This window comes from Pleurodeles waltl, chromosome 3_1, assembly GCF_031143425.1.
Source record: "Pleurodeles waltl isolate 20211129_DDA chromosome 3_1, aPleWal1.hap1.20221129, whole genome shotgun sequence".
NCBI lineage: Eukaryota > Metazoa > Chordata > Amphibia > Caudata > Salamandridae > Pleurodeles > Pleurodeles waltl.
This window is the reverse complement of record NC_090440.1, coordinates 1338869401-1338880077: the sequence shown is the minus strand read 5'-3', so window position 1 is coordinate 1338880077 and position 10677 is coordinate 1338869401. Positions and strand designations below refer to the sequence as shown.

Genomic DNA, 10677 nt, shown 5'->3' with positions numbered 1-10677 from the left:
CCTCCAGTCTCCCAGTTCAATAATTTGTCACTTCGATTTGCTGAATGTACCTGCGTTTCCTTTGGGGCATTTGTGACAGTGTTTCTTTGTGACAACGCGGTGCAATACATAGATTTACGTATATGAAACGATTTCTGTATTTAGCCACATTTCTCCGTGCGTATTATATTTCTGTCAATGTACGCTACCTTATTTCTGAATTGTATTATATTTCTGTGTATGTATGTTACGATGTTGCTGTGAGTGCATGCTAGTGGAACCCTCTGTGTGTGTATGGCACTGCTACAGCACATCTGTCAATCAGAAAGTGTGTGGACATGTTTCTGTGTTGTAAGAAGATTACTGAGGGGACATGTGCTAAAAGAGTCTACGTTCTTTTAGAGTATGCTTGGAACATTTATTGGCTTGTATACCGCAAGGCGAGGGAAAGTCACTTTCTTGTTACAACCACCATCACGGCTCCTTTTTAGATGCACTGTCTCCCCATAATGTGTTCGGTCCTCTGGAGGGCCCACGTTGCAGAAAACAGAAGAACACCTTTGACGTCCAGTGAGTCTTTAGAGCGCTGAAGACCTTTGTGCCTTTAGGAGCTCTCAGTGGTAACGCACAGTGATGGGGCACCCCTGCAAACAATTAAGAGGGGTCCTTACAGATAACATTGGCGTTGGGCTGACTGGGCCCACGTGGGGCTTGGAGGGGTGGGGGGCAATGAAAGGTTGGGGACCCCATGCAGCTGCAACCCTGGGAGCTCCTATTTCTGTCCGGATGGAAGATTCACGCAGACAACTGCATTTTCATTCTGAAAGACTATCTCAGTCTACTAACCATGTAAATCAGGGAGGTTGGATTAATCACTTCTGATTCTACTAAGTAACCTATGCTGGAGAATCACAGTTTCAGGTAAGTAACTCCCCCATCTCAAGCACAGGATCCTTTGCGGGTTCGCAGTTTGTAACATCAGAAAGCAACCATGTAATACAGATGTTCTTCCACTTAATGGTTGAGCTGTCCTCCCACTTCATGTAAAACATTCAGCAATAAAAAGGCAAATCAAAATGCCTTATGTTGTAGTATTTTAGGAGACAGGCTACAAAATCCAATGGCCATCCCAAAGATCTCCAAGAAAACATGGCGTCCCTTGAGAAAGATCTACCCCCAACCAGATGCCAAACTCATGCACAACACCTACAAACTATCAACAGCAAAAACATACAAACAGCACTACTACACTGAAACCCATCAACTAGAAGTCTTCTTCCCAGGGACCTTTAAACCCCAGTCAGAGACTGCAAGAAAAACACCAAATCTCACTACTCTTCAGAACCCCCCTGACACTGAAAAGCCACATTCATCAAAGCCAATATTTACGCTATAGCAACAATTATGCCATACTCTTAAAGCAGCCGCCTCTGAGTCAATCCATTATGTTACCTCTCCATAACGCCCTAGAAAGGTCTGATGTAGAGACATTTTTGCTTTTCTGCACCTATATTTTGGACCTTTGTTGGCGAGTAGAACTGAGTTTTACCTCAGCCTTAATGAGCTTATGTATAGCTAGAGAGCGCCTTACCTCGGTACAACTACAAAGGTTGTTTTGAGTGTGGCCAATCACAAGTCAAAGAAGCTGGCATATATGAATGGACATGCCAGCACAGGATGGACCCAGGACCTACGATCCAGAGAGATATTTAACTTATAAATGTGAAGCGAAGTAATAACAAATAGTAATTGCCGTATATTTCGATGTGTCCCTAGTGGTGGAAAGGGCATGGGCACATTTTACAAGGTATACATTTGGGTTCAAAGCCTCCTGAACATTAATCTTTGTGAGTTTTTGATCTAAGAGATTAAGGTTCTTCATTCAGGAAAATGCAACTGTCCTGGACCTTTCTAGGAAAGAACCATATAAGTGGCATTTCATCTGTCCAGAATACTCCTGGCTGATGTGCAATTTTCGAGAAACCTCTCCTTATTTAGCCCAGTGGCAGATATATGTGAGGCTCAGAACATAAATATCCCCCTGTATACACTCTGGGCTGTATGTAGAAACCCATACAAATCCCCGTTGCATGCAACACCTTATAGGCTCCAGCTGTACACATAAATATAAACATAGCCCCACCATATACTTCACTCCCTGGTGGAGGATATAGAGACGTGTCCATTATTACGGATATAGAAGAGCCCCAGGCTGAACATCAAGATCTGAGCTCATCCCCAATGCCCAGAACCCTTCCAGAGGCCCATGTACGCCTATATGACCATGGGTGTCATTTAGGGGTCATCAGTGGTCGCAGGTGCGACCCCTGGTTTGCCCCTTGCAAACCCTAACACTGCCTTTGTGACCCCTGGCCCCACAGGTGGCAAAGTCAGTTCCTGGAACAGAGTGGCAGCTCATATTTTTAAAAACATGCTTTTATTTGTAAGTTGTGTTCTTGTAGGTGGGTGTGTGTTTAGGGGAGAAAGTGTATGTTGGGTGTGTGTAAGCACGTGTGTGAGAGTGAAATTCAGTGATGTGCGTGCGATGTCACTTCCGCTACCCCTGGCATTCTGGTGAATTGACGTTAATGTATACGACGCCAGCACACGCCAGACTCATGCATCCTCAGGCTCCTACACAGCGCGGGCATAGCCCACTTGAAGTTTGCCTATAGCTGCCTTCTGGTTCCCAGCATCTCCTCCGCCGTCAGGCGCGGCCATCGGCCAGGAGGGGGCAGAGCCAGGCCGGCGGCTCCTCCTCTGACGCCGGGAGACGCGGGGCGCGCGCACTGCAGGGGCGCGAGCTGCACTGCACCGGCTGCGCGTGCATCTGAGCGCCGGCTCTCAGTGCCTTAGCAGTAACGAGCCAAAGACAGCCGGCTGCAGGGGAGACGGAGGAGGGGGAGTCAGCACCGAGGGCACCGGTGGAGCAAGGGGAGATAGAGGGAGAAGCAAGGAGGAGGTAAAGAGATACAAAGAGGGGGAGGAGAGAGAGAGGGAGGAAGGAGACAGCGAAAGAGTGCGGGGAGAGCAGCCGGGAGACGTAGGCAGCTAGAAGGAGGGAGGAAAGAGAGGGATGAAAAGTGGAGAGAGAAAAGAAGTAGAAAAAATGGAAGGCGAGGTGGGGAGGGAAGGAAGTGGGGCATGGCAATGCAAAGTTAACGGTGCATGTTGACGCAGGACCAGAGAGATGTGGAGAGTATAGATAAAAAAGAAGAGTAGGGAGGGAAGAGACAAACAGAAGAAAGAGAAGAAGGAAGCGAAAGGCGGAATACGAGAGAATACCGAGTAATTCAGAGATAGGGGAGGGACAGAAAGGTAGCAGAGAGAGGGGAGGTGAGGGAGGGGTGAAGAGAAGGAGAAAGAGGGGGAGAGCGGAGGAGGGACAGAAGAAGAGGTGGAGCGAGAGCACCAGGCAGGAATGAGGAGGGGAGGGAAGGGAGATGGCCCGTGGACTTTATTTTGCTGGTAAATCTTTAGACTTACTCGCCCGACGGACTCCCTGGACTCAGGCCTCTGCCTTCCCCTGTACTGCTTGTGTCCTTCATCTCTGACCGTCTCCTGCGGTCAACTGGGTGTCAGGGCTCTCGCCTCGCTCCTCCTGGGCGCCGGAGTGCATGAAGATGGCTTCACCTGCAGGGGGCAGTACCTCGGACCCGGGACCGGCCTGCAGGGGGGCCCTGCTGCTGCTGCTAGGTGAGCGACCCCCGCCTCGCGTGTGCACGTGTGCCAGGGACCAGGGCTGGCAGTCAGTCACACGCAGGCCCACGCCACTCACTCCTTCGCTGTGGGACGGTCTCCCAGCATGTGACTGACTAGCTCAGCCGTCTAGAAGCACCGGCCTGGCCGCGGACTGACTCTGCCCCTGTCCCGGTGGCCTAGGAAGGAGCACGTCTGAAATGTTATATTCTCTGTTTCACCCCTACCGGCTTCTGGGGGTGCAGCTTCAGAAACGTGACCGACTTTCCTCCAGCACTAAGGGTTCCCCTGGCACCTTCTGCCCTGCGACTGTCTCTGTGCCAGCCCTACCGGGCACACAGAGGCAGTCTGACGGGGTTCGCTGCTTCTTTACACCACCGTCTTGTAGTGTGGACGGTTGTGCCAGTGCGTGTGTGTTTGTGTCAATGTGTATGTGTGTGTTAGTGTGTATGTCACTATCCATCGGCCTATCTTGCTGGGATCCGAACCCGCGGTCTCTTGGTTATGGGGTGTGAGGCAGGCGCGCAGATACCCCTGAGCTATGCGCCATATGGCCGCTTGTTTTAAAGCGGGGAGTTCGAGGCTTTGGGTGTTTTTCCTTTAGGGGTGAGTGGGCTGCCCCCCCCCCCCCCTTCATGGCTCTCCGTAGGGCAGGCTGAGAAGGTGAGTGAAGTACAGGCCGGTTAGTGTCAGCCGCACTTGCTAAGAGGGACGGAGGCCCCTCTACAGCCCAGAGTCTGTCACTGATTAGAGGTCACAGCACACTAGGCGGCGTGCCCTAAAAGGACACACTGCCAGGCACGGGTGGGCACACGCAGGAGGAGGGATCAGGGTAGTGCAACTCCACGGGGATATGTGTCTCTCCGTGCATAGGCATTTTTGCATGGGAGTTAGAGAGAGAGAGGCCCTTTATATATAAAGAGCATTATATGTATGCTGGAAATTTGTGCTCGCAAGTCTATATGTATGTGGACAAAGAAAATTGTGTGTACATGCTACTGTCTGTTTGTACCAGTGTAGGTGTGAAACAATGTGCGTGTGCTTCCTTTACTTGAGAATTGTGTGTACATAGAAAAGACTGTGCGTAGTGTTATACGTTTATTAGTGAGGCATAGCGCCTTACCGCCGTACAGCTCTTTGGGGATAGTCACAGACGTGCTTCAGGTGGTAGGCACTCCTTACTTTGTACTATGCACTGGGTGATGTGCAGTAGGGAAATGGGCGGTGATGGGATGTCTTAAGGCGAGTCTTGTTTCAAGGCGACCTGTCTTCTGCGCCTAACACTGCTTGATTCCGAAATACTGTGCGGTCATTTCTCAAAGCCAGCGTTTTTTAAACTTTCGGGGCCCTGGAACTGCACCCTTTTCACTTTTTGATTTATTTTTTGGGGGTATTCTTTATAGTAATTGTGGAGCGTGAGATGCGCCGGGGGGCCCCTTCGTTGCACTCTGGGTGAAAAAGACAAGAGTTTGAGGCTGCAGGAGTAGCCCATGGACCCGGAGGACCCTTCATAGTGCTTTGGAAGAAACAGATAGGGGACTGTGGCACTGTAGTAGCTCCTGAAGTCAGAGGCCGCTTCAGAGCGGTTTTGTAGGAAGGGTGGAAGGGTCAGAGGGTTGTGACGACACTGAAGACTAAGGCACAGTTCTTGAGGAGACCCAGCTCCTGCGGGCCTGGCTCTCTGCGCCGGGGCAGTGACGCACATAAAATGTTTAACGTCACCTCCAGCACCTTCTTGATGCAATATGCCCGAGTTTGCTGATATTACATGGGGCCACTTTAATGCAATTCGTCATCAACTATATTTAATGGAGAATTTCCAGTTGAAAAAATAGAACACTACTACGTTGCATTTAATTAATATTTGCATTACTGGTTTTGAGGCTTTTTTTTTTGCACGGCAGCGCATTATTGAATGCTTATAAATGTGTGCGCAAACGTTTCTGTGAGGAAAGGGTGACAATTTAAAACTGATGTTCTTGGCAGTGTCAGGCAAAGAATTAGACATGAATGCATGGTTTACATGAGCACTCGCGCATTTTATAATCATTTAAATTCTTGACCCGTATGTGGCTACATTTACAGTTCAGCAGCGACTATTCACATTAAAGTGATGGGGTGACATCACGCCCTGGGCTGTTCACCACTTCAGATACACTGCGACCTCATTACACGTTTATACATTAATTGGTAAACCCGTTATATTTTTGGCCTTGTTTCCGCATTCAGCTCAAGGGAGGGCAAGTGAAGTATCTAGCGCTTGAAGGTGCGAATAAATGAGTGAATTATGCAAGGTGCAAAGACAGCTAACACGTGACATCAAACAAGACAAAACCAGTGCTTTAAATAGGCAGGTGGTCATGGGTACTGAACTACTGCACTTTTTTCATTTTAAAGAGAGAGTAGGTGCACTTCTCTGCAGAGGTGCAATAGTTTTAATGTGGGGATGCTGGCACTTCTCAGGGGCTAGCGTGCTCTGGGACAGAGAGTAGCTGCACTTTTCTATTTGCTTTTCACACACCGGTTGAAACCAAAGGCCTCAGAATCAGCTAGGGGCATGCTCAGCTGCCCCCTTACACTAATGCTGTCTTCATCCAGTCCCACAATCAAACACTAGCCTCGGCGTGCCTGGACTGAGTTAGAATGGTGGAGTAACCCAACCATTTAAAAGGGGGGAGGGGGTTTGCTTTATTTAGCAAATTAAAATAGATGGCAATGTTTGTGAGAAGTAGATATGTGGGCAGAACATGTTTTCAGTGTATATGTTTTCATTTGGGATGGAAACCAGGGGCCCCTGAGCATGTGATATATCTGGGGGACTTTTTTTTCTGAATGTCTCGGACAACGGGGTGAGGGCATCCTTTCGGCTGTGCATGGCGACTGCGTGTATGACCTGGGCACCGCCATAAGTTTGGACCCCTGCTCCCTGTTCCTCTACTTTCCTCTGCTTGGAAGTCGCCCTGGAATGCTTTATTTGAGTATAACTTTTCCGTGAAGACTCTTATTCCAAGATACCTTTGCGGCAGTCTCTGATGATTTACAGTTTCCTTTATTTCATGTTTAAAACGCAAAACCGATATCGGTTTTGTCACAAGTGACAGATGTGCTTGTTCAAAGCAAGCCATCGGCAGGGAAAGCAGATATAGGGGATGCAGGAAGGAGTGAGATACGAGGGTCAGAGAGGGAGGGATACAAGGAGCCGAGAGATACGCAAGGAAATAAGACCTGGAAAGAGGAAGGGCGATTATCAATAAAAACGTTTTTTACATAGCACTTTTCTAAAGCTTGTGGATTCGTAGCACTATAAAATGACAGATATTCTTTTTCCTTGCCGTCATTAACAGTGCTTCCTCTGACCTTTGGAAATTGAAATTGAAGGACAAGTTTATTGGGCCTCGGTTTGATCTGACCACGCAGTCGGTAAGTAGTGCATTAACCCACTGAGCTATTAAGGGGAAAGGGATGCTAATGAAGACGACAGTGATGGAGAAAGCGGAAGGAGCTACTGAGTAACTGGAACAGACTGCGGCTGCTGCAATCGATGTCTTGTCTCGGAGAGAGGATTTCTTGTCAGCCACCCTTCCTCCACTTCCGCCCGCTCCCTCCGCCCACACCCCAATACCACCCTCCCTCCAGAGAAGGAAAACGTAAATGCTGACCTCTCGAAAAAATTCCACTCGCTCTCCAAGGTCTCTCCAAGGTCTCCTACATTTTCCCTTTGACCCCGCTTCCCTCCACGAGGACCACGCTCTCCAGTTCAGCAGCCCCCACATCCCTGCTCGTTTGGGTTTTAGGGACAAGGGGAAGGACATCTCGCCACCTATATCGTTTGCAGATTTTTAAGTCCAGTGGATGGGTACTCGAAAACATTTGCCCAGAGGCCATAAGTATGGTCTGTGGTGGGGGTGACCAGATTTTTAAAGTGAAAAACCTGGCCATGTCGCAAAAATAGAAGAAGGACTAACATTTTACTTAAACGGAGCGCACAGAATCACAGCGCTCATCTGCATACAGTTACAGAAGATGCACTAAGAACATAAATAAAATGAATTTTTTTATACCAGTATCATGCCTGTTAGTTAAATTGCTTTCGGATAAAAGCTGATAACTAACCCTGCGTTGGAAAACATAAAAGCACACCTCCCACTATTTTTAGTGGACCCCCTCTAAAAACCAGAACGTGAGCTAAATTTCCTGAAATCTGCTGGGACAGCTGGTGAAAAACCGGGACTGTCCTGGCAAAACCAGGACACCTGGTCCCCCTGTGTGGTGTGCACTGAGTGCCACATTGGTGATAGCAGGGCAAGAGTGGGGCTTTTTTGGTGGGTCGGTGAGGTTGGTGGGGGGATGGATGGCGGGTGGTTGGAAGGGTTGTGAGTGAAGGGGGGGGAGTGTAAGGTGAGCACAGGGGAAAAGAAGCATCTACATGGCACATAGGGTACTTGTCTCTTGGGGCATATGTACAAACATTTTCCCATAGACAAAGACTTTTTAAAACCATTTAATACATTTGGACCTTAGTTCACTCTTGGCATTTTTGTCAGGGTAGGAGGAAGCATGAACATTTCTATGTTCATCTTGGAAACCTACCACTTTGAAAATAGTACTTCTCAATTCACTGATATAATCTCATATACTTGGTGAAATGCTTCTGCATGTCGATGAAATAAACTTTTTTGAATTTTGAGGAAAGTTTGGCACATTTTTACACATTTGTTGCAAGATGGCTTAAAAAATGAATGTGTTTCTAAAGTTAAGATTTCAGGCACCTTATTTGCTTCTTTTACTTCAGCTGGAGTGTAAATAAGTGCTTGTCTGTTTATTTAACATCTTTCTGAATGTTAGTGCTCTCAAGTAAACAGCAACTCATTTCTGACGGTCAGCAGGAGGCAGCACTCGAAGGTCTGGAGGTCTAATTTTAGCCAATACCTTTTATGTGTATAATACACTACTTATAGGGGCCTTTGGACGCTCCCAACCCCCCCACTTTATCATCAGTGTGTTTGTGTCATTCACAGCGAGAGGCATGGGACGATGGGTCAGTCTTCTTCAGCCATTGGCACACTTCACAATGAGTAACTAAAAACATTCTGCTCCTTTGTAAGGAACACATAGTAGTTTATTTACTTGTCAAGGACTACTAACGGCAGTGAGTGCTTCTTAAGATGAAAATCTATTTTTGCTTTCAGACATGTTTTTTGTAGATTAACGAGGGCCCGGGCAGCTTCCTTAGAAATAAGGTTTGGCATAAAATATGACAAGACAAAACAAGCATTGACAAAGCTAAGGGCTACTATATGGCCCTAGCATATGGTACAACGTGTAAACAGGCACTGTCAGCTAAATGTTACTTGTGGACTGCAGCCCCCATTGTGCCATCCATTCCAATGCTTATGCAAACATGACTCCAGGCACGCATTGTGTGGCCTAGCTGTTTTAAAGTGCAAATTATACTTGTCAAAATAATTGCATTTGACAGGTCAAAAGCGTCCTTTTAAATATCTATAATTCTCCTCTATGTAGACCTTATTACTGGTAAGACGGGATGCATGGCATGTAAAGTAGGACATGTAAGGATTTAATGTTGAACATGTCCTCACAGTGAAAAAAAACTCAGAAGGCTTTTTTACTGTAGTAAGACTGTCTGTTTCATAGAAAATCACTTGGTTACATATTTACATTTAATAATGGTAATTTTAATTTGAAACAATTAGAAACACATTTCAAAGACTTTTTAATGTTATTCAAAATCCAAATTGATAGTAAAATCTAATTTTGTATAACTATTAAGGAAAAGGTACTTTTATAAAGTGACTTTCCCCCTGCCTAATAACACTGGAGGTCCATTTGTATAAGCTTCAGCTGTCACCTGGTAGCTGAATAGCTCCTTTGCTGAGGCGTGGAGTGACTCCCAGACACAAGGTCTTGGGGTGCGGGGAGGTGTTGTACTCCTTGACAGGATGGCCTGTGAGCTACAACCAGAAACTTCAATAACTTTAAAGAGGCCTATCCTGTCACAAGCAGACCTGTCCTTTCTCTTGTCCCACTGCAGACTCCAATCCGAGTGTACCTCTTTCTGACGTTAGTGACAAACCCTGCTAAAGTAGCAAAAACTGCTTGACAGGTCTGCTCGGGTATTACATATAAAGTGTGGGGCACACTTCAATAGGCGAGGATAGGATGCCACAACCATTCTTGTGTATTCATTGTCTTGTTGCTGGAAACTCAGCTTTTTTCTACCAACTTCTGTCTTTGAGTTTGCCGTGGGTACAGGATCTGCTTCAAACCAGTTTTTAGTGTTATATGTATGAGAACACTAGGAGAACCAAAGTACACTTGGCCCACACATCCCTAGCCCTCAGAGACCAAGTATAGCATGATTGAAGACCTTCACCACCTTGAAATTGGTAAAGTTAGCCCCAGAAATCTTTATCCCCATTAGTCAGGGTATCCCCAGGAGTTATTCTCACACAGTAGCTTGTGGCAGACATAAATGTGACATCTCCAGGCACCCACTTTAGAACATTCCTGGACCTGGGGAAGATCAGTAGAGGACTGAACCCGCTGTCTGAGACATGAGAAGAGAATGGAAGACTGGATCAGCTCCCCCTCTCATATCCAGGACAAAGAAGTTGACCCCTAGATCATAAGACTGATCTCCTGTTATTACTGCAGGGACACAACAAGCTGCAAGAGGCCTTTTTCTACAACTGCCCACTTGACACCTTGACTTGGGTTTGACCCTGCTGTTTGGCTCCTCTGCCTGACATCTTCTGGGTCTCCAAGGGCCTCCATGGGGTCCTGAGGGCTTTAGAAGTGTAGTCTTGTGGTGCATTATGGCTTAAAGGACTAAGTCAGAGGGTAAAATATTTTGCCCAGACCCAACCTGGTTGGTGTATCTGACCAATGCACTACCACAGTCAGTTTCAAATTGCGCCCAGGTCTTGTTCTACTGCAACTATGCACTATTATTGGCACTTTGTGCTTCTTGGCACTATT

General features: G+C 47.1%; 1 protein-coding gene across 1 annotated transcript in view; it reads left to right on the top strand.

Annotated features, from left to right (window-relative positions):
• The first annotated feature begins 2765 nt into the window (after positions 1-2765).
• Positions 2766-10677, top strand: part of SCN4B (sodium voltage-gated channel beta subunit 4) — a 201692-nt gene continuing 193780 nt past the window's right edge. Inside the window, exon 1 of the mRNA XM_069224730.1 lies at positions 2766-3675. Within this exon, the coding sequence (XP_069080831.1) occupies positions 3597-3675 (79 nt within the window). The 5' untranslated portion in view covers positions 2766-3596. The remainder of the gene's footprint in view (positions 3676-10677) is intronic.